The following is a 23,880-nucleotide window of genomic DNA, read 5'->3' as shown; positions in this document are numbered from 1 at the left end:
AGCAGAGCGCCCCCTGCTGGTAGAGCTGTGTCGCTACAACCTTGACAGAGTTCAGCTGCTGCAGTCACATCCAGTCACAGAGACTCTGAGCTTCAGCTGTGGAGGAAACACAGAGAAGATGGAGATGATTCACCTTCATCAGGCCACCTGATGTGAGGCTGAAGGAAGAACTGCTGTTTAACATGTCAATATTTTACACACACATTCTGATCTACAGTTCATGTTCCCATAAAGATCCCTGGACCACAGTGCCGTGTGCAGTTTGTAACGTGTGTAAACATTTCACATCAAAGTCCTGTAACTGAAATGAGCCATAAACTCTGCCCGCCAGCAGTTTAACTGGAGCCGTGCCAACAGTTGAGTTAGCCCGACAACATTTCTACACTTCTTCTAATAACTTCCTTCAACATTCAGCCTGTGAGTCACCAGGAGCCATGTGGGCTGAAAGAGGAGCAGAAGAAGAAGCAGGTGTGTCTTCGTTGAATGGACTTGTAACGTCTTTATTTCAACTCCGTCTGAACGTGTTGTTCTGCTCAAACGTCTCACTTTGTTCTGACATCAATCAAGTTTGATCCAATCAAAGGAGGCTTCATTGCAGGAGCTTATTGGACCTCGTGAAGTGACCAGAAGCTTCCAAACAGTCATCAGATAAATGTGTGTTTTAGGCCACCCTCCTCCTCTCCTGTTAGCGTTAGCATTAGCATTGTTAGCATGGTGAGATAAAGGCGCAGCTCTCTCCCTGTATCGAGCAGAGGAAGGAGCAGTGATCTGAACCCAGCATAGTCTCTGTTCTCAGAGCAGCTAGTGAGCCCGGTGGCTAACTGTTAGCATTCAGCTGTTGTTACACTTGAATGAATGTGACTGAGAGTCTTTAAAACAGGAAAGTGTCACTTACCAAAGCTTCAACACGGAGAACAGATCTGCGTCTCAACTGGAGGAAGTCAAAGTACTCACTTATCACGTCATCACTATGGCAACAGGGGAACAAAGGTCGCAGCCTCCAGTTTATTGAAGGAAGTTTATCATTTTATGAGATGATATAAGAGGAGAAATAAAAATGTGACGCTACAGCAGCCAATAGACTGTCAGGAAACATGAGCCTATCAACCAATGAGCACAAAGACCCACCTCAGAGAGTGTGTGTCTGTGTCCGGAGGGCTGTTTCACAAAACCTAGATAGCAGATAAAGCCAGGCTTGATTGATCCTAGTACCACTTATCAGTTCAGTCAGCAGTCACTGCGATCGGAAACCAACATGCATGTACCTTTTTAAACATCTTTTCAACAGAAAAATGCCCAGCAAGCATTTTCTCTATTGAAAAGACGTTTAAAAAGGTATTAATGAAGTCTATCAGTGTTACACCACACAGACAGCAACGGCATTTGTAGTGTAGAACAAGTACTTTATTACTCCACAGGCAGGGCTGGCAAAGCATAAAAGCAATCGACAAACATCAACACCATGCGTACACACTAGAAATGACTGCAAGAACACGGGCTCCGACTACTTCCAGAGACTTCTTCTACGTGTCCATGTTCTGCAGCAAGAAGCATACTCTGCCACCTACTGGTGAGTGTAATTATACATGCCTGAACAAAGTAACTCACTGTCACAGTGTATTATGTACCTGCATGTTAAATAACAGTAACTGAACATAAAAATAAATCTGTTTACAGGTGTTCATCAGCATCCAAGGGTTGTTACAGTCAGAGCTGCACAGCTGAAGTACCTGGGCATGCTCAGTCTTCTTCTTTCTTCTTCTGTGGAGAATGTTCAAAACTGTTCCCTTCACGATGTCTCTGAACCTTCTTGTTAACATCACACAGCACATAAAGCGCCGTGTTTAGGATATTTTTATTAAAATTAAAATGTGTTCAAATGACGTCTACAATTGTCATGTTCGCCACCCTTTCATTGCTGAATGGTAAATTGTGCATTATATACATATATAGCTACATGGTTGTAATATATTCTAGCATTGTGGATGAGAGGTTGTAATTTATCTTGGTGGTAATTTCCACAGTAACATTAACTTTCACTGCTCATTTTTAAAGTAACGAGTAATTGCTGCATTTTATAACTAAGACATTTTTAACGAAGAGTGGTTGGTGAATGTATCGGCTGTTTTTAGGCTACTTGCACATTCAGTCGCTCCGCAGTAGTTTTCTGGTTGTTTTGTCACAGCAGCAGTGTTTCCTTTGTTAGAGATTCTGTGTTTCAGCTCTTCATGAACTCCCATTAATAGCTCTCGCTCGATGGGTGTGAAGTATGCTGCATGTCTCTCTCTCTGTCTCCCTGCTCCTTGTATAAACGTAGTGAAGCTAAGCTAACGGTTCCTCCACAGTAAATGAAGCTTCTCTACACTGAAGCGACCCCTCAGAGAGATGTAGCATGCTAAGCTACAGCAGCAATTTAAAGCTTCATTCTTTGACACTGAACCAGTTAGCGACAAGCTAATCCTGTTATTATGGTTTGATTGTTACAGCTCTGTACTCATGTTAGTAACTAGAGCTACATTTATTTTCATTTTGTCCACACAAAGAGACGTAACTTCATCACCTTCATGTCAGCTGAACCACTGGTTCTCCTGTTACCTCATGTATTGATTAACCTCTTTCCTCTGTCTGTTCTGTAGTTAGCTGCTGATGGTGAACTGAGGAGGGGTTGGGTGTGTTTCATGATGCCATCGAAACATTAGAGACTAAATGTGTGAGCAGATGATTTAAACCTGGACTGTTTTTCCTGAACTCACTTCAATCATTTCTTCATCTAAACCATCTACCTGTCTCTGACACCTGATTCACACTGGGCTGCTTCAGGAAGTCTTTCACTTAGTGAGCTTTATTATGTGTTTAACAGGTCTTTATGGACAGGCTATGTGCCACAGTCATTTAAAGTAGCTGTAATGAAGCCTCTTGTTCAAAAGCCTCATCTTGATTCAGGCACCTGAGCTAACTATAGAGCGATATCTAAGCTTCCTTTATCACAGAGCTCCTGGAGAAAGTAGTGTCCAATCAGTTCTGTGACTTTCTTCATAACAACACTTTATTTATGGTGTTCAGTCACTGAACACCAGTCTACTTATTGTTCACACAGAGGACTTCTCTCTCTACCTGCTGGAATGACCTCAATAATCTCTGATTTGTCTTCCAGTATTTTAAAGCTCATTTTCTGAAGGCTGTGTGAATATTTCCTGTCAGTAACATCATAAGGACCGGTGCTTTTATTTTGAAAGGGTAGTGCCGGTAGGAGAAAAGCAGAGACGCGGTAAAACGGCATGTGCGTCTTCCTAAACGATCAACCACACGGTCCTTTGAGCAGGTGAAACGCCTGGCTGATGGGGGCACAAGGTTTGTATATACTTGGTTTCTTCTGTGTGTTAATATGGAGTCATTTTATAACCTCCTTAGTCCTGTTGTTACGTTTAAAGGCGAGTGTGTGTCAGCTAGCAAGATGCTGCATTAGCTCCATGCGTGGTGCTTCCGGTGTGTTCCTGAAAACCTGCTGTGTTGTTTTTGACTGTTGATGGAGCGCTGAGTCCTGTTCAAAGCGCTGCATTGTGTTTTTAATGTGACCGAGCGCAGAGTGTTGTTCTGCTGCTGGTGTGTATTTACTCTCAACCAGCGCTAAAAACCAGGAAGCTGCCTTTTCTCAGTTAAAGAGCAGAGCCACGTCTGCGTTCAGCCGCCGGCTTCCTGCGGGGTTAAAGTCTCAGTTACTGTGTCAGTCCACACAGGGACTCACTCTGTCTGTCTGTCTCTGTCTGCATCTTTCATCACCTATCCCCCTTTTTACTAACCCACACACACCTGTCAGGAGTATCTCCAGCTGCAGCCATGGCACAAACGTGGAGGAAGTGCAACTTCCTAATATGGCGGTGGAATGGTTGGGTATCAGAAGAGACAGCAGCACAGACGTGATGAGGTGACGTGTGCTTGGCTGGTGTTGGAACAATAAGAACACAGAGCCTGGGTAAGAAGGTCAAATTTCCAGAGAGCCTGTTTGATAAATGCAATCCATCCATCCATCCATCCATTATCTTCTGCTTATCCGGGGCCGGATCGCGGTGGCAGCCTACTCAGCAAGGTGACCGAAGCGTCCCTTTCCCCAGCAACATTTTCCAGTTCCTCCTGGGGGATTCCGAGGCGTTCCCAGGCCAGACAGGATATATAATCCCTCCAGCGAGCTCTGGGTCTGCCCCGGGGTCTCCTCCCAGTTGGACGTGCCCAGAAAACCTCCAAAGGGAGGCGCCCAGGAGGCATCCTAACCAGATGCCCGAACCACCTCAACTGGCTCCTTTCGACGCGAAGGAGAAGCAGCTCTACTCCGAGCTCCCCCCGGATCTCCGAGCTCCTGACCCTATCTCTAAGGCTGAGCCCAGACACCCTCCGAAGGAAACTCATTTCGGCTGCTTGTATCCGCGATCTCATTCTTTCGGTCACTACCCAAAGCTCGTGACTATAGGTGAGGGTTGGAACGTAGATCGGCTGGTAAATTGAAAGCTTTGCCTTCAGGCTCAGCTCCCTCTTCACCACCACAGTCTGGTACAACGCCTGCATTACTGCTGAAGCTGCACCAATCCGCCTGTCAATCGCACGATCCATTTTACCCTTGTGAACAAGACCCCGAGATACTTAAACTCCTTCGCTTGAGGCAAAGACTCACTCCCCGTCCGGAGGGGCCACCGGTTTCCGGCAGAGAAGCATGGCCTCAGACTTGGAGGTGCTGACTCTCATCCCAACCGTGTCACACTTGGCTGCAAACCGCCCCAATGCCTGCTGGAGGTCCCAGCTTGATAAAGCCAACAAAACAACATCATCTGCAAAAAGCAGAGATGAAATCCTGAGGTCCCCAAACTGGAAACCCTTGAGATCCTGTCCATGAAAATCACAAACAGCATCGGTGACAAGGGACAGCCCTGGCGGAGGCCAACGCGCACTGGGAACGTGTTTGACTTTCTGCCAAGGATGCGGACACAGCTCTCACTTTGGTTATACAGCGACCGGATGGCTTGTATCAACGGCCTCGGTACCCCATACTCCCGCAATACCCCCCACAGGACCACCTGGGGGACACGATCGTAAGCCTTTTCCAAGTCCACAAAACACATGTAGACTGGATGAGCAAACTCCCATGCCCCCCTAAGCAGCCCTGCCAGGGTAAAGAGCTGGTCAAGTGTTCCACGGCCAGGTCGGAATCCGCATTGTTCCTCCTGTATCTGAGGTTCGACAATCGGCCGGAGCCTCCTTTCAAGCACCCTGGAATAAACTTTACCCAGGAGGCTGAGTTGTGTTATACCCCGATAGTTGGGACACACCCTCTGGTCCCCCTTTTTAAAATTGGGAACCACCACCCCGGTCTGCCATTCCACAGGTACTGTCCCAGACCTCCACAGCCCAACAATGTTCAGAGCCTTTAGCATCTCAGGGCGAATCTCATCTACACCTGGCGCCTTGCCACTGAGGAGCTTCTTGACTACCTCAGCGACCTCTGCCACAGATATAGATAAGGCTTCCCCTGGAACTTCAGACTCTGCCTCCTCATCAGAGCACGTTTTGGCTGGGTTCAGGAGTTCCTCAAAGTGTTCCTTCCACCGCTCGACAATATCCTCAGTCCGGGTCAGCAGTTCTCCAGCCCTGCTAAAAATAGCTTGAGCCAATTTTTGCTTCCGCAACCACAGAAGCTGCAGCCCTTCTGGCCACTCGATACCCGTCTACTGCCTCTGGAGACCCCTGGGCTAACCAAGTCCGAAAGGCCTCCTTCTTCAGCCTGACGGCTTCCCTCACCGTCGGTGTCCACCAACGGGTTCTTAGGTTGCCGCCACGACAGGCACCAACAGCCTTCTGACCACAACTCCTTGTAGCCGCTTCCACAATAGAGGCTTTGAACACGGCCCATATGATTCAATGTCCCCAACCTCCCCCAGGATGCAAGAGAAATTCTTCTGGAGGTGGGAGTTGAAGACCGCGCGGACAGGGGCCAGACGTTCCCAGTTCACCCTCACCACACGTTTAGGTTTACCAGGTCTGTCCCGCAGCCTCCCCCGCCATCTGATCCAACTCACCACCAGGTGGTGATCAGTTGACAGCTCTGCTCCTCTCTTCACCTCGTTCACCGGGGAAATCTCCAACACAGCGGCGCTCAGCCGGGGGCTTGTGAGTATCCCCACACCCGCCCGACGCCTCTCACCCTGGGCAACTCCGGAAAAGGGGAGAATCCAGCCCCTCTCCAGGATATTGGTTCCAGAGCCAGAGCTGTGCGTGGAGGTGAGCCCAACTATCTCTAGTTGGTAACGGTCCACCTCCCGCACAAGCTCCGGCTCCTTCCCCACCAGAGAGGTGACATTCCACGTGCCAACAACCAGTCTATGTTGCCAGGGATCAGCACGCCAAGGCCCCCGCCTTTGCCTGCTGCCCGGTTTGCATTGCACCCGACCCCTATGCCTATCCTTGCAGGTGGTGGGCCCACAAGGCGGCGGCTCCACGTTGCTCATTCGGGCCCCATGGACAAAAGCCCGGCCACCAGGCGCTCACCAGCGAGCATCCCCCCAGGTCTGGCTCCAGGAGGTAGCCCCAGTCTCCCTGATCCGGGCGAGGTAGCTTGTTTACGTCGTTGCCTCTTCATAGGGGGTTTTGAACCGCTCTTAGTCTGGTCCCTCTCCTGGGACCAATTTGCCTTGGGAGACCCTACCAGGGGCTAGTGCCTCGGACAACACAGCTCCCAGGTTCACAGGGACACGCAAACCCCTCCACCACGTTAAGGTGGTGATTCCTGGAGGGGTGTTTGATAAATGTTTGTAGTTTAATATATTTATATCGAAGTCACATTGTTTGATATGCTACAGGCTAACATGTTTGTCTCTGTGTCAGTCAGCTTCACTTTGGGCTCTTTATTTAAGCTAGGATTGCCAACAAGTAACACTGCTTTCTGAAGCTAACAATGTAGCAAGCCTTGACATTATTCTCACAAGAAATGCTAATGCTAACATAAAGATGTGTGGAAGCTGTCCTTTGTTAATCCGTCCAATAAAATGCCCTTAGGTTTCACATCAACACTCTGAGCTGAAGTAGATGTTTAGAGATGAATTACAGAGATGTGTTGAAATATATAAATTAATTTAATGTTTCATCTTGTTTCATTTAGTCAATTAGCTTAATGCTACATGTTTTATAGCTGACAGATGGAACAATGCAGAAAGTTTCATTGGTTTAAGAACCATATTATTGTTGGTTTCTATTTTTATTAATATCAAACATGCAGTGTTTCTTATGTTCATTGTGGTCAGTATTTTAAATTGGTCTTCTATGGATCATCGATGGGTTTATCCAGGTAACTCAGGTGAGTGCAATGAGGTCATTCGGATATAGTCTCTGTACTGTGTGAGTGTGAGGAAGGAGGTCCTTGTTTGAGCCACACAGCTTTGTCCTGGTGCTTTTTACCATGTTGGAAGTGTTTCCATAAGTGTAACAGCCAGGATGCTTTTGAACTTGTTACATAACTCATGAATCACTCATTCTGCACCGTCCTGTGTTCACAGGGAGAAACTGCTACTTCCCTTTACCTGACTGAGGACTGGAGATACCACCTCTGTGGTATCTGCTTCTCTCTCTCTGCTCACGTCACCAATATACACACACACACACACACTCCTGTTTGCATTGTAGATATCTGCATCTCCATGGTGACGGCTGGTCATGAAGGTCAGTGCTGGAATTCAAACCTTCTTTTTCACTTTTGAATCAAAATATTGATATTATATTCACAACACTGACATTTATTGAGCAGAGTGTTGAGATTCTTCTCTTTGGTAAGTATTCCCCATCCCAGGGTGGGGCCTTGTGATCAGTAATTATGATTAATGATTTTTTTAAATGAAATTAAAAATCTATATTTATCATTATTCATGTTATACAAATAACCAATTTGCTCTAACCAGATCCCAACATGTTTAGTGTGGGGTCAGCCCTCTGAGCAGCCCTGAGGCGTTCAAGGGTCACCAGGAGAGACATACAGTCAGGAGGCGACGGGTTGGGGAGTGCACCAGCACAGACGCTTTTTCACCTGGAGACACAGGAGCATTCTCCGGGTCATTCTCCATATCAGTTTCTCCTGAATGACCGGCATAAGCACTCTATGGGACAGAGATCTTTATATTTAAGTGTTTGAGCACCAGTGATCACATGAAGGAAATAAGTCTGAATGTCAGTGTGTGCTGAGGAGAGTCTAACACTGCCAATGCAGGAGGAACTTTTCTGTCGTCAGTTTTGTCACCCATTAAAGATGCAGAGCCTCTAATTGACAAAGCAGGGCAAACAGCGACAGGGAAGAAACCAGAGACTAGATATGATTCTACATGGATGAGATGCACAGGCCGAGGATGTGGCCCATCTCAATGGCTCACAGCATAGCACCATAACCACACACGGACTGATCTGAAAAAGGAAGTGCACTGGCCAGGATTACAGACTGAGAGCCACCAGTGTCTCTACCTGTGGTGGTTTACTTGTTACCGACACTCAACAGTCAAATATACACCAAGAACGTCAGGGAAGGAGCGCTTACTGGACTCACATTGAGTAAGCTTGAGGTGCTCTTTGGATAGGGACACATGTCGCCAAAACACAGAAGAAAGCTCCAAGGCCCTCTCTTTAAAGTATGAACATTTCTTGATGGTATTGGCAAGGTCATGTTAAACCTGAAAACAAACTCTGACACGCTTCGGCAACATGCCTTCATCAGGGAGTCAAACAGATGAAACAAAATGGCCCTTTTATAGTGGTGTTCCACCAATAGGACATGGTGTTGTGATCTACAGAGGGTGTAGACATATGAAAACTCCAGCAGATGGCGTCATTTTGCATATAACATATATTATATATTATATAACATATTCATCAAAGCTAAATAACAGAACAACCATCCTTTAAGTCCTGTAAGTTGCGAGGTGGGGCCTCCACGGATCAGACTTGTTTGTCCAGCTCATCCCACAGACGCTCCATTGGATTGAGATCTGGGGAATTTGGAGGCCGAGTCAAACCTTGAACTCATCGTGTTCCTCAAACCATTCCTGAACCATGATTGCAGTGTGGCAGGGCACGTTATCCTGCTGAAAGAGGCCACTACCATTAGGGAATACTGTGAAGGGGTGAACTCAGTGTGCAGCAATGTTTAGGTAGGTGGTATGTGTCAAAGTAACATCCACATGAATGGTAGGACCCAAGGTTTCCCAGCAGAACATCTCTCTTCTCTTTGTTGCTGTGTGTAGGTCTCTCTCTCTCTCTCTCTCTCTCTCTCTCTCTCTCTCTCTCTCTCTCTCTCTCTCTCTCTCTCTCTCTCTCTGCTTATAGTAATTTTTGCTATTGTATGTAAATCCCTCTCTGCAGCAACAATGTCTGAACACCATGACGGCTGCTCACGCAGGCTGTGTGAATCGGCCTCAGGAGGAGAACAGAGGAACGTTTTTCATCCTTCTATCAAAGTTGTTATAACACAAAATATGTTTTACCCCAACTTCATAAAAACACGGAAATCAAGCTAATAAAGACTTTTATTTTGAAAGAGTGCACACTGTGTTGATAGAAGAGTAGAAAAAGGCACATACAGATATCAGGCTTGTCCAGCTCAGGGAACAGGATACTACATTTTACACTACGTACAAGATCATTCCTTTCTTTCTAAATGTTCTTCACTGGATTCAGAAGAATCAATGTTCCACGGAGAGTGAAGCTGACAAGTTATACGGTCATGTGAGGATCATACTTTCTGCTGTCTGACATCACCAGGTCCCTCCACAACAACGTTTGGTTAGTGGACCTCTTCAACCAAGTCCAGTTTCTTCTTGATTTAAGCCTTCAGTTCAGTCAGCAGAGTTCCTCTGACCTACACAGAGACACTGAGGAACCAAAAGACCACACTGTAAACCCAGGATACAGAGGTTCAGTGAAGGTGGTGCTGAAGGTGTGGAGGTGGGTCAGTGTGTCAGAGGAGACTCCGTAGAAGGACAGAGTGCCGGCAGGACAGTCCACATACACTGCTACTCTACCAGAGGAGGAGGAGGAGGAGGAGGAGGAGAGAGGGAGTTGTGTTCTTCTGTTACCGTGCCAGACAGAGTAACCACCATCAGAGCAGGACAGACTCCAGGACTGATCATTACATCCAAACACACAGTGCTCACTGCCTCCTCTCCTGCTGATTCCTCTGTAACTCACTGATACTTTAACCCTTCCGCTCCACTCGACCTCCCAGTAACAGTGACCAGTCAGACCAGTCCTACACAGCAGCTGAGGCCAGGTGTCAAATCTGTCTGGATGATCAGGGTATGACTGAACCTCCTCCCGTGTCACCTTCCTGTTGTTGTCAGACAGTTTGAGTTTTCTGTTCACTGTGTTTGTGTCCACTTCCAGCTCACAGGCGTCTGATGGAGAGAAGGAGACACGACACAGCTGCAGGTTATCATCTGTTCATTCAAGAACAACTTTACTGACAGTTACTGAGAGTCAATCAAACTTACATTCATATTCAGCTGAGAGTAATATTTGACAGCTCTGACATCATACAATCCAGTGATCCTAATAAAACCATCATCCTCCACTGCAGCACTAAGAAGCTGTGAACCATCTGCTGTCTCAGACTGTGATGAGCTCCACCTCAGAGGTCACATTCAGCACAAAGTTCAGACCTTTACACCTCAAATTTAAACTGCCGTCTGCTGCTCAAAGTTTCCTGACAGTCTGGATTCTTTAGTCCACAAGGCTCCAGACTGAGTGTAAGAACACACTCAGAACAGATTGATTATTGCTTCACATGGATCTGATTACATGTATTGATCAGTTTAGATCTCTGAGCTCACTCTGTTCAGTTTGTAGATTTGAAATTAGTTGGTTGAATTTTAACATCTTTCCAGCCTCTGAGAGAAACTAAATCCTGAGTGAAACTCATCACTGAGCATGTGCAGCTGTGTTCTCATGAATCAAACTTAAAACACACTCACACTTCCTCAGACCAGGTGTTAGTCTGTGCCGTCCACCATGGTCCAACCTGAAGGAAGAAACAGGAGCTGTGTTCACATGTGCTCACCCTGATGATGAAGCTTTGTGTTGATATCAATGCTACATGCGATTGGACGAACATGCAAAGACAGAGTGGGATAAAACATTCAGACGAGCAGTAAAGATTACAAAGCAGAGAAACTCTGCTCAACATGAACGCCATCATCACCCCGCCCGCCTGCTCACTGTGAACACAGCAGACAGTTACCTTCTGTGCTCACACACCGGCTAACCTGTACATCAAACACTGTGTGCTCGGGGGGGCGGGCAGGTTAAAGTCTGATTAAAGTCCAGGTCAGCTGATTCAGAAATTTGTGTTCTCACATGCAGCTCCTCTGGGTAATGTGGGCACATTTTCAGGAGTGAAGAGGAGGTGGGAAAGTGACTGAATGTACCTCAGTGTCTTCAGTCTGCAGTGTGGATCCTTCAGTCCAGCAGACAGCAGCTTCTCTCCTGGTTCTCCTGGATGATTGTAGCTCAGGTCCAGCTCTCTCAGGTGGGAGGAGCTTAGAGCTGAGGCCAGAGAAGCACAGCCTTCCTGTGTGATCAGACAGCCTGACAGACTACACACACACACACACACACACACACAGTTTCCAGGTGAGTAAGGATTGCCTGTAATCGTTCATGTCCTCTAATGCGTGTTACTGACTTTATATATTCCTCAGAGCTTTTGTTGTTGTTTGCCTCTTTTGTCTCGTAGCTTCCTGTGGATGATTGTTGAGACCGCCTACTGCTGTCCACCTGCTGGACTCCAACTGCTACAACTATTATCAGTCCTACTTCTTTGATCATTTTTACACTTTTAATTAGAGGTTGACCGATTGATTGTTTTGGCTGATTAATCGGCCCCGATAGGACTTATTAAAAACTATTATCATCGGCGGATGTGGGCTCCGATAGTGGCCGATGGCTGCGCAGCCTCAGGCTGGTACGTACATCGGGTGCATTCGCCTTTTTAATGGAGTCTCTGTACGTGACATACAGGTAATGCAGGTACCTGGGATAATTACTTAAAGTTAACTTTATAACACAGCTTTATTCACAAATTATGATCATGATCAGGTTGTTGTTTATAGTATTGCATTATTAATGAATTAGACTATCGTTAACTTTCACTGCTTTTCTGCCGAGCTCATGCTGCTGTCTCTGGTTAGCAAGCTGGCTACAATTTGGCTAGCAGTGAGTGCAAGCCTAGCACAACTAATTGGATCATATCTGATCATTTGAGGGGCACTTTTGCTGAAAAGTTTGCGTGTGCAACTCCCGAGGATACTCTGAACAACTGTTAGAAAACCATGAAATGCCACTCGTACGTGGAGACCATGAGAGGGGTGGGTGGGGGCTAAACCTTTGCTGTACCGGGGAACAGCTGACAGGTGGTACGTGATTCATATTATATCTGACTCGTTTCAGTTTATTTCTCCCCACAAAAGTTATCTCTGGAATATAACGCAACAATATCAGCTCTCCACGATATAAGACGGGCAGGCAGGGAGGAGAGTAAATAATTTAACTGTTTAATTTTCTTAAATTACTTACCAATTTGGCGTTCTCTCTTCTAAATAATCCAACCACGTAACGCCAGCTGTCCATTCATGACATGAAATCACACTTTTTATGATCCTTCTCACTCCGGTAATGTGCACAAACACTAATAGTTTGTAAGAGTGGTATTTAAAAATGTAACGGGACGTGCAGCATCTGGCCTGATACACGCCACGGAGCGCATCGCCATGTAAACAAATCCAACATCTTTCCAACGATGTAATCCAGCAGATCACACTTCAGGAAACTCTCCGTACTTACTATCAAAGTCCAAGTGGCAAAAAACAGGTTTATTAAAAACCGGCGTTTGCATAAGGCTGCTGTAGGAGTAAAGCACGTCACGGCGTCAACACAAACTGTTGTGAACAACAATGTGTAGGTAAAGTTAAAGGGAAAGAGCCAGAGACTGACGCAGGGGCGATACATTTGCTTTCTATATAAGATTCTGATGGTAACTTCTTTGATGCTACTTGAGTTGTTTCTGCTGAATTAGTGTTTCTATTTTTTTCTCCCAAATATGCCAGAAAGCTTCCGTGATGATAATAACCATTCATTTGTAACTTTAGTGAAACTTTACTTTATCAGAAAGATTTTTATTAAACCAGCAACTTTAAGAAAACAACTGCAGCATCATTTCAATTTAAAAAGGATTAATAAAGTGCAACTTAAATCATTCATGTAGATTGAAATAAATATTAAATTTATAAAAGTAAATAATAAAGTTATATATATATATATATATATATACATTATCTATTTGATAGCCTATTTAATGAATAGTTATATTGAATAGATTTACATGTTTCTTGTTTCTTACATTAGATGGCAGCTGGAGGAAACACAGTCCCTCTATGGGACTATTCTGCTGAGGAAAGGCACAATGTGGGCACAACAGTTTGAGTTAGATGTTCATCTGCAGATTATATTTTCTTTACTACTTATTTTATTTATGTAGTTATTGATTACTTTTTGAGATTCATGTTCTGTTCTAATTTAAATGAACAATCTTTATCTTTATTACATCCGTACACATAACTGTTTAACTGAAAGTCTGTGTCAAATAAATAACAAAATTTAATTTAATTTAATTAATTTTTTTTTGTGGGGTAGGGAGATATCAGGCGATTAATCGGCTATCGGCTTTATCCTCGTACAAACTATCGTTATTATATCGGCCTTTAAAAATCCACTATCGGTCGACCTCTACTTTTAATTGCTTATATTTCAACTTTCTTTATTTTCATTGTAACCATAAGTCAGTTTTCTCTATCTCTTTGTTGCTGTGTGTATGTCAGAAGATGTACTGGCCTGTAGAGCCTGGAGAAAAGACTCTTTATTTTTAAGTGTATGCACCATCCACCCATCATCATTGGCTCATTAGATCTGTTAAGGGGATGATTCTGTTCAGACACACACATTTGAGTCCAGATGAACAAAACTCAAGAACTGTCTGAGACCAGAGTTTCCAAATCCATTAGATATTTGATTTATAAAGAACTCAGAAGGTCATTATTTTAAACAGCTGCACACCAACCTGAGAGTCTGCAGTGTGGAGTCTTTAGTCCAGCAGACAGCAGCTCCACTCCTGCATCATGCAGGTTGTTGTTACTCAGGTCCAGCTCTCTCAGACTAGAGGAGCTGAGGACTGAGGACAGAGCCTCACAGCTCCTCTCTGACAGATTACAGCCACTCAGCCTGAAAAGAATCAAGACAAAACAAACATAAAACATAGTCACTTTGTCTGAATAAAGAAAAGCTACATTAAACCTGGGGGTATGCTACAAAACGGGATTTGCCTTTTTCGAGGTAGCTTCAGGGTTAACTCAGGGTTTTCAGCACTATGAAGATGGTTCAATTCTTACTGGGGCAGATCAGCAGGTGATGTTGGAGATAAGAAATCAACCTGTACTAAGCACTACCTACTGACCAGGTCTCTTATATCAGGAGCTCTGAGAGCAGGTGGCGAGGGAGCAGGGAGACAGAGCAGTAGAACACTTCCTGTTTACCGTCTGCATGAAATATATTCATTAAAGATTCATCTAGCTTTACTGATATACGTCTACACAGCCTGATCACAGCTCTGAAGCATGAAGTACTTGTTGTCTTTACAAGATATGAAAGTTAGCATTCTTACTGCTTTAAATTGTGCTTTTCTATTTATTTCTAAGTGCCCCATAATTCTGTTTGATACGGCCGAGGCTGAAAGAATACGTCTGTCGTGAACGCCACAAAAGTACATCTGAGCAACGTATTGATTCAATCTAATACACAGGTGTTAGTATAGTCAATAGGCTATATCGTGCTCTGATGATGGAGCAGCGATACTACAGTTGATGTCAGACTTGTCCCTGTGTGTGATTGGTCATTCGCTGCAGACTCCACCCCTTTTATGTTAACTCTGCCCATAGAAACCCTGGGTTGACTTGTCGAGTTAATAACAAGCATCGTGTGACCACTTGTCGTGATCACCTTTGTCAGGTTAAGTGAAACCAGATCAGTAACAGAGACCATGGGTATGTAGAAGTTGCTTCATAGTATGGACCCCTGAAGTTATGTGTACACCTACAGAGCTTTGTTGGAGGCTTTGACCACTGGCAGCAGCCTCAGAAGAGCCTCCTCTGAAGCAGAGAACTTCTTCAGGTCAAACTCGTCCAGATCTTTTTCTGATGACAGTAAGATGAAGACCAGAGCTGACCACTGAGCAGGAGACAGTTTCTCTGTGGAGAGACGTCCTGATCTCAGGGACTGTTGGATCTGCTCCACTAGAGAACGATCATTCAGTTCATTCAGACAGTGGAACAGATTGATGCTTTTCTCTGCAGACAGATTCTTACTGATCTTTGTCTTGATATACTGGACTGTTTCCTGATTGGTCTTTGAGTGTCTTCCTGTCTGTATCAACAGACCTCTTAGTAGATTTTGATTGGTCTCTAGTGAAAGACCGAGGAGGAAGCGGAGGAACAAGTCCAGGTGTCCATTTGGACTCTGTAAGGCCTGGTCCACAGCACTCTGGTAGAAACACGTTGGATCAGATTTTTCTCTGAATAATTTAGACCACAAAGACTTATTTTGTTCTTCTGACATCAGATTGACACCAGAGTTGATGAACGTCAGATGGACATGAAGAGCAGCCAGAAACTCCTGAACGCTCAGATGGATGAAGCAGAACACCTTGTCCTGGTACAGTCCTCTCTCCTCTTTAAAGATCTGTGTGAACACTCCTGAGTACACTGAGGCTGCTCTGATATCGATGCCACACTCTGTCAGGTCTGACTCATAGAAGATCAGGTTTCCTTTCTGCAGCTGCGCAAAAGACAGTTTTCCCAGAGACTCAATCATCTTCCTGCTCTCTGGACTCCAGTGTTGATCTGTCTCAGCTCCTCCATCATACTTGATGTTCTTCAGTTTGGACTGAACCACCAGGAAGTGGATGTACATCTCAGTCAGGGCCTTGGGCAGCTCTCCTCCCTCTCTGGTCTTCAACACGTCCTCCAGAACTGTAGCAGTGATCCAGCTGAAGACTGGGATGTGGCACATGATGTGGAGGCTTCGGGATTTCTTGATGTGGGAGATGATTCTGCTGGCCTTCTCCTCATCTCTGAATCTCTTCCTGAAGTACTCCTCCTTCTGAGGGTCAGTGAACCCTCTGACCTCTGTCACCATGTCAACACACTCAGGAGGGATCTGATTGGCTGCTGCAGGTCGTGTGGTTATCCAGAGGTGAGCAGAGGGAAGCAGTTTCCCTCTGATGAGGTTTGTCAGCAGCACATCCACTGAGGTGGACTCTGTGACATCAGTCAGGATCTCATTGCTGTGGAAGTCCAGAGGAAGTCGACACTCATCCAGACCGTCAAAGATGAACACAACCTGGAACTCTTCAAACCTGCAGATTCCTGCTTCTTTGGTTTCAGTGAAGAAGTGATGAACAAGTTCCACCAAGCTGAACTTCTTCTCTTTCAGCACATTCAGCTCTCTGAAGGTGAAGGGAAACATGAACTGTATGTCCTGGTTGGCTTTGTCTTCAGCCCAGTCCAGAGTGAACTTCTGTGTTAAGACTGTTTTCCCAATGCCAGCCACTCCCTTTGTCATCACTGTTCTGATTGGTTCGTCTCTTCCAGGTGAGGCTTTAAAGATGTCTTCTTGTCTGATGGTTGTCTCTGGTCTGTCTGGTTTCCTGGATGCTGATTCGATCTGTCTGACCTCATGTTCATCATTGACCTCTCCAGTCCCTCCCTCTGTGATGTAGAGCTCTGTGTAGATCTGATTCAGAAGGGTTGGGTTTCCTGCTTTAGTGACCCCCTCAAACACACACTGGAACTTCTCCTTCAGGTTAGACTTGAGTTTCTGTCGGCTCACTGCAGCAACAGTTCCTGAATGAACAAACAACAAATGATGTCAAAAGGTGAATCCTGCAGATGATCTTAATAATAAAGTGTGGCTGTGTAGTTTGACTTCGTCCTCAGCTTTTTCAGCTCATTAGGAACAATCATGATCTGATCTGATACAGATCTGTGCAACATATTAAAGCAGCGTTTGGAAATGTCCAAAAAAACCTGTAATCTGTAAAAACTCTCTTACTGCTCTGCAGACAGTCAGCCAGCTCCTCCTGCTTCATTCTCCTCAGGAAGTGCAGAGTGATCTTCACAAATGCCTCTCTGCTGCTCCTCCTCTGCTCCTCCTCCTTACTGTCCAGAACCTCCTCGTCCTCCTCCTGACTCTCTAGGCATGCTGGGTAATCTGGACTCAGAACCCTCTGGATTCTCTTCAGCTCTATTTTCACAAATGTGCAGATGTTCTCCTCCAGCAGCTGGAACAGAGTGAGAAACATTTAAACTGGTAGAACACAACGAGTGATTCATCAGTCAGTCTGAAGGCCTGCTGTTCAGAACAGAACAGCATGGAGACAGAATGATAGCTTAGCATTAAATCTGTGGTTCATGTAGCTCATTGTATAAAGTCTGTTGTACACACCATAAATGTGGAGTCCAGGTCGGTTTGATGCTGCTGGGCTGACTGATCTCTGTGAACCTCTGGGCTCTCCTGTTGAACTCTGTGGAGGAAACATCAAGTTTAAGGACATTTACTGACACAGATTACAAAAGGTGTTCTGACAGCAGTATGACATCACAGAGCATGAATGTAGGTGGTTTAAAAGCACCATTACACCAACATGACCATGGCCTAAATCCCACGATCAGAAGCCACTCAGTAGATGATCATATTTGAGCTTATTAACCCTGAGAAGAAAAGACCTCCAGAAGAGAAGAAGGCTCTAATGACAGAAGATGTTAGAGCAGAGTCTGACACAGAGAAGGAGCTCAGGCTGTGTAACTGTGGATGTTGGATGTAGAGGCTTTCTTAGCTAATCACTTCACAAAGCAGTCACACTGCTGGACTTCACTGAGCCACCAGGATCACTGGGTCAGCTGTCTGATTTCCTCAGCCAAGCCTTAGAAGACACTTCCCTGTTTGCCATAGACAGAGCTGCCTTTCTAATCTCCTTGGTAGAAGACTTCCTCCAAATGTCTCATAATCAAGTCATGAAATAATCAGATGTAGTGTCTTCTGGGTCTCACAGGGCTGGGAGAACCGGTAGCAGGGAAGAACCCAAACACTTTATTGTGAATTTGATGGTTTACAGACAGGTAGGCAGGCAGGTCAAGGTTCAAGCACGAAGACTACAATAGCAAAATATAAACAGAGACAGAAACAAAGCAAACAGCATGAATATAAACATTCATTGGAATAACAGAAATGGTCCAGTATGTTCAGAATAAGGCTGATGAGGGAAATAAAGACAGGTGAGCAAGTGACCGGGAAGGTCAGGTAACTGCAGTGATTATTCAGTCCTGCCCAAAACTACTGGAACAGCGAGGCCAATTCCCTTATTTTTGCTGACCACTGAAAAAAGTTGGGTTTGACATCGAAAGATGTGCTCACGTCTTAATACTCATTTGTAAATGATGACTTCATGAACATTCACTCAGAGGGAGTATTTGCTAATTGAGGTCATCATTACTGAATCATCACTTCACACCAGCTCCCTATTACTTCCTTGACCTTTGTGTGTTTCCTGCTTGTTTGATTATGTACCCTTCCCTTAGGCTACTGTTTTCACCTGCTCCCTTGATTGTCTCACCTGTGTCTGATTAGCCTCACCTCCAAGTTTATTTAGTCTCTGTGCTCCCCTGTCTCAGTGTCAGTTCATCCTCTTTTATCCTGAAACTTTCAGTGTTACCAGTGTGGATTTTCCGTGTGGCTTTTTGTGTTTTTCTCTCTTGGATTTTTTGTTGTTTTGATGAATAACCTCACAGAGGCTACAGCAGGTGTGTATGAACTGTAGAACTGTATTGTTACAAAAAAAAGGCAGGGGCAGTCGTCCTGCATAGCTGTTGCCTGCTGGGATGTACATGAACACAACACTAGAGGGGCTCTTAGCCCAACAACCACCTGTAACATCTCCCTTTTTATAGTTACCAATAACTTAACTAACTAACTAACTAACTAAAACCGCCAACGTACCTCCAATGTATGACGAAACACCGTGTTTGATGTGTCATCTGCTCGGACATTTTACAAATTCCCTTTTCCCCCTTATCAACATTTGTAACTTTTTTTTTTTCTCAAAATCTCAAAACTGAAAACAGTCTGTATAAAACAGAACCAGGTCCTTTCTATAGGTCCAGTCTCTTTGGTGCTTTCACCAGCCTGCCACTGTTTGTCTTATAGTGGTCTGTGTGTGCTGTGGGTGGTGAGCTGCTTATGGGCTGAGGTAGGTCAGTCTGCCTGACTGGCGTGAGTTCTTGGCAGATTTTTTCCTTATCCACAGTGTCATTGTCCTTTTCCTTGTCTGTTGTCTTTTGGGCTGGGCCACTGTGCAGCTTGCTGTGTTGCTCTGTGTTGGTGTCTGAGCGCCTCCCCCTCTGCGGGACTCAGGTCCACCCAATTGCACCCATAGAATGTCACCTCTACATCCACCAGGTATGATCTGGGGCCCACCTGTTGAAGGCATACTCCTCTCCTCCATCTGGCAGTCCTGTCTCCAGGTAGAGGCTTCATTCTGATATCTTGACCAATAGTCAGCTCTGGCAAATCTCTGGCTGACTTGTCATACCAGAATTTGGCTATTTGGTGTTTAGCCTGCAGCTTTTCAGGAATTCCTTTGACAATGCTTGGCTCTAAGAATGCGTCAGAGACGGGAAGAGAAGTCTGTAGTCTCCGAGCCATCAGTCTTTGCACTGGACTGCTGCGCATGCCCTCTGTAGGTGTGTTTCTCCATTGCAGAATGGCAATTCAAGGGTCATTACCTGCACTGTCTGCTTTCTTGCACAGGTTCTTTTCTATCTTCACAGCTGACTCAGCTTTCCCATTAGACTTTGGGTGTCTAGGTGATTACATTTCAAAGTTAAAAGTACCATTCCTTTGCAAACTTCCTGAATTTTTCACAGTCAAACTGGGATCCACAGTCTGTATTGACCCAGTCGGGCTGCCCATGCCATGCAAATTGGGCTTTGTTCTGAGTTACATAACTCTGGATGGTGCCTGGCCTCGTCACGTCATAGTATCTCAAAATCGGGGCTGCTGTGACCAGTCACTTGATCGCCTCAACCGCTGCTTCATGCTTAGGTAGCCGGTGCCATGCCACATCCTTGTCTAGTAGTCTACGTAGTGGCTCACATACCTCAGAGAGGCGTGGCATAAACTTTGCGAGGTAGGTCATGAACCCCATGAACCGCAGCACTGCCTTAGCATCAGTGGGGAGGGGCATTTCCTGGATTGCCCTGATCTTGTCTGGGTCTGCCCTGAGTCCCTCTGCTGACAGAATGTGTCCATGGAACTTGACCTCTTTGACCTTGAACTGCAGCTTCTTCTTGACTCAGTCACAGTTTAACTTGTCTGCACCGCTCCATGAGTGCTATCAGCTTTGTGTCTTCAATTTGTGACATCAATCGGCTCACCTTCCTCCTGTTTGCAGTTTCTAAAAACATATCGCTCTAATATGACATTACTCGCTGGCTTAAAATATCTCTCCAGTGCATTGAGAATCGCGACTGCATCTTTAGCCTGCTCTGCTGTGATGCCTGAATTATGCTTGTATTTATGGCGACATTCGCTGCCCATCACTCTCCTCAAAGTTGCAGCCTGCACTTCAGCTGATTTTTCAGCCAATCCTGATGCGAGTGAAAAGTCCTCAAATTCTGCTCTAAAGTTGTCCCAGTTACTTGCCAGGTCATCTTCATCTCCACCGGCTGCACCGACATGTTGATCTAAACCCTTTACATTTCAGCTTTTTCTCACAGCAGCATGGGACGTTTTGTGGCTCCTTGTTGTCTCACAGGAACTTTCTCCTCTGAGGTCCAGCGATCTGCATGGCTCTAAACTATGGCAGTGACGGCTCTCCAGCTGGGTAACACCCGGTGAAGGGCTGTGTTTAACAGGTGGATGGAGATGAGCTGGCCCTGAAGTATCCACCACAGGTCAGTAGAAAGCCTCTATGATTTACCTGCAGATCAGTCGTTTAAAGGCAGGTGTATCTGTACGCACCTCTCACCTCACTAACCTTTTCTGAATCTTCTCAAAGTACTGCGATTGGACAAACTATACCAGCTTACTACAGAATCAGCTTTAATGAGGTGCAAGAGACAGTTTAACAACAGGCCTTCTCTGCCAAACTGATATGTGACTTCAGGGAAAGTTAAAGAAGAAAAACTCCAAAAGGTTTCAGAGTAGTTTGAGCGGATAAACACGACTAAGAAGGAGCAAGAAGAGAAGAAGAGCTGATTTTTATCAGCTATCAAAGGGACAATAATAAGAGGTGTCTTCAGAGTGTAACAGTCACATCCCTCCCTTTGTCCTGTAATTATTCATTCTTTAAACAGCGTACGGAGTGATGTAACTGGGGTCCACTCTTCAACAGGGATTATAAATACACAATGTTTCCATTAAAGCGTAAACATAGAGAGCACACAATGAAGCTCTGGACCAGGGCATGAGCCTTTTCTCAGCAGGGGTTTTATTTTAGAGATATATATTTATTTTATATTTCTTACCTTCCATCAGCAGGTTGGTCACCTTCAAAGTTCATAGGTCGACCCTTAGACTGGTCACTCTTCATGGACACACAGCTGGGTCCAGGAGAGTCTGGTCTCTGCTGCTGCATCCTGATACAAACAAACAACATTATTAGTTACAGTGAGCTGTTACTCACCTGTTCAGCAGCAGGTGTGACAGTGAGTGTGAGTGATGATGGTGCAGTGATGTGAGTGCTGAGCTGTGACATGGAGGAGAGTCATGGACAGTTAGAGATCCTCATCTCACCTCAGAGCTTCCTGTTCCCCACACAGAGAGCTTTTAGAGGGAGGGGCTCCCTCCTCTGTGTCCTCACACTGATCCATAGCAGAGCGCCCCCTGCTGGCAGAGCTGTGTCGCTACAACAGTGACAGAGTTCAGCTGCTGCAGTCACATCCAGTCACAGAGACTCTGAGCTTCAGCTGTGGAGGAAACACAGAGAGAAGATGGAGATGATTCACCTTCATCAGTCCACCTGATGTGAGGCTGAAGGAAGAACTGCTGTTTAACATGTCAATATTTTACACACATTCTGATCTACAGGTCATGTTCCCATAAAGATCCCTGGACCACAGTGACGTGTGCAGTTTGTAACGTGTGTGTAAAGATTACGGATTCAAGTCGTGTAACAGTCAGAAATGAGCCGTTATGAACCAATCAGAAAGGAGAGCTGACATCACAAACTCTGCCTGGCAACAGTTTAACTGGAGCCGTGCCGACAGTTGAGTTAGCCCGACAACATTTCTACACTTCTTCTAATAACTTCCTTCAACATTCAGCCTGTGAGTCACCAGGAGCCATGTGGGCTGAAAGAGGAGCAGAAGAAGAAGCAGGTGTGTCTTCGTTGAATGGACTTGTAACGTCTTTATTTCAACTCCGTCTGAACGTGTTGTTCTGCTCAAACGTCTCACTTTGTTCTGACATCAATCAGGTTTGATCCAATCAAAGGAGGCTTCATTGCAGGAGCTTATTGGACCTCATGAAGTGACCAGAAGCTTCCATGAATGACGCTGACAGTGAAACAGTGCATACACATGAGCAGCAGGAGTCATGTTCTCATAGAGCGTTTATAGTCAAACTGTCACCCTGTGCACTTCTGCTTCTGCAGCTGACAGGACTTTGACCTAAAGGAGCGCGTGCAGAGCAGAAGTCAGTACTATGGCGTCATTTCAGTGCCAAAAATCCGCGCGCATAAAAACCATAATCAGCGCGCATAAAGGCCAACTCTCTGCGCGCTCGCCGTCACTCTGTGCGCTCGTGGTCTCTGTGTATACGCTCGCTGTCACTCTCTGTGTCTTCTACTCGCTCGGCTTGGCTGAGTTTAGGCACTTTGGGGGCGGACATTGAATAGACGGCCCCGCAACCCCCCCTCCTTTCTGATTGGTCACTTTAAACGCCTACTGTCTCCAGGTCAGAGCCAATCCGAGGCAGAGTAGGGCGGGTCATCATTGCGGTTGGCAGAATTTGATTGCTCGAGATGTCAGAGAAAAAAGAGGTAAGTTGAGGAACAGGCAGATATACAATGCTAGCCTATAACAGCATGATGGGGCTGTGCCAGATAAACTGGGACGTCTGGTCAACCCTTAATTTACTTTAATCTGGGGTGTTTACAGTAACGTAAATCTGTTCTTTTAAATCATATTAAAATCCTATTAATTAATTCTATTGATATTCTGTCATTAATTATAGTTCTACTAAATTGAAATTATATTTGCAATTATAACATCAACAATTAGGCCCACATGATAATCCTGCAGTCCTGATATGAAGTAAGCAGAAGCGGGTTCAGGTGGGTCTACTCTTGTGTAAAGGAGCACAACAGCAGACGGGGGAAAGAGAAAAAATAGTTCCACATTGCTGCATACATTCTATATTTACATATACAACTTTTTAATAAATGAATAAAAAAAAAAGTTTTTAAAAATAGACAAACAAGGAAAGAAAAAAGATTTAAAAGATTTAATTTGCATGATTTACTGGAGGAAGAGAGCCTCCATTCTCCCTTGTAGCAAGTCAATAAACTATCACAATTACTCCCAAGCTGTTCAATACATTTAAATTTAAATATCTGCCTGTTCCTCAACTTACCTCTTTTTTCTCTGACATCTCGATCCGCAATCAAATTCTGCCAACCGCAATGATGACCCGCCCTACTCTGCCTCGGATTGGCTCTGACCTGGAGACAGTAGGCGTTTAAAGTGACCAATCAGAAAG

The 23,880-nt window shown here is 45.3% G+C and overlaps 1 protein-coding gene across 1 annotated transcript; it reads right to left on the bottom strand.

Moving 5' to 3' along the window:
- Positions 1 to 9,386: 9,386 nt before the first annotated feature.
- On the bottom strand, positions 9,387 to 22,083 carry LOC138600549 (NLR family CARD domain-containing protein 3-like). Its single transcript, XM_069671996.1, has 10 exons — positions 21,916 to 22,083; positions 21,648 to 21,758; positions 17,569 to 17,647; positions 17,176 to 17,404; positions 15,164 to 16,967; positions 14,132 to 14,292; positions 14,037 to 14,043; positions 11,445 to 11,612; positions 10,992 to 11,038; positions 9,387 to 10,415 (listed from the first exon to the last, which is right to left on the bottom strand). Exons 1-10 carry the CDS (start codon positions 21,990 to 21,992, stop codon positions 9,862 to 9,864), a joined length of 3,237 nt encoding a protein of 1,078 aa, XP_069528097.1. The 5' UTR covers positions 21,993 to 22,083; the 3' UTR covers positions 9,387 to 9,861.
- Positions 22,084 to 23,880: the final 1,797 nt, after the last annotated feature.

The sequence above is a fragment of the Semicossyphus pulcher genome, unplaced genomic scaffold (genome assembly GCF_022749685.1).
Source record: "Semicossyphus pulcher isolate SPU_LCO1_2020_fin unplaced genomic scaffold, fSemPul1.0.p SCAF_21, whole genome shotgun sequence".
Taxonomy (NCBI): domain Eukaryota; kingdom Metazoa; phylum Chordata; class Actinopteri; order Labriformes; family Labridae; genus Semicossyphus; species Semicossyphus pulcher.
Note: the sequence above shows the minus strand (reverse complement) of the source record. Positions and strands in the feature narration are given on the sequence as shown.

Bases quoted from the DNA above. Each gene is read 5' to 3' on its own strand.
- LOC138600549 (XM_069671996.1), bottom strand. From the start codon at position 21,992: ATGGATCAGTGTGAGGACACAGAGGAGGGAGCCCCTCCCTCTAAAAGC. The intron at 16,968-17,175 runs GTAAGAGAGTTT...TTGTTCATTCAG, and splicing joins GGCTGACTGTCTGCAGAGCA to GAACTGTTGCTGCAGTGAGC. The intron at 11,039-11,444 runs GTACATTCAGTC...TTCTTCCTTCAG, and splicing joins TGCAGACTGAAGACACTGAG to GTTGGACCATGGTGGACGGC.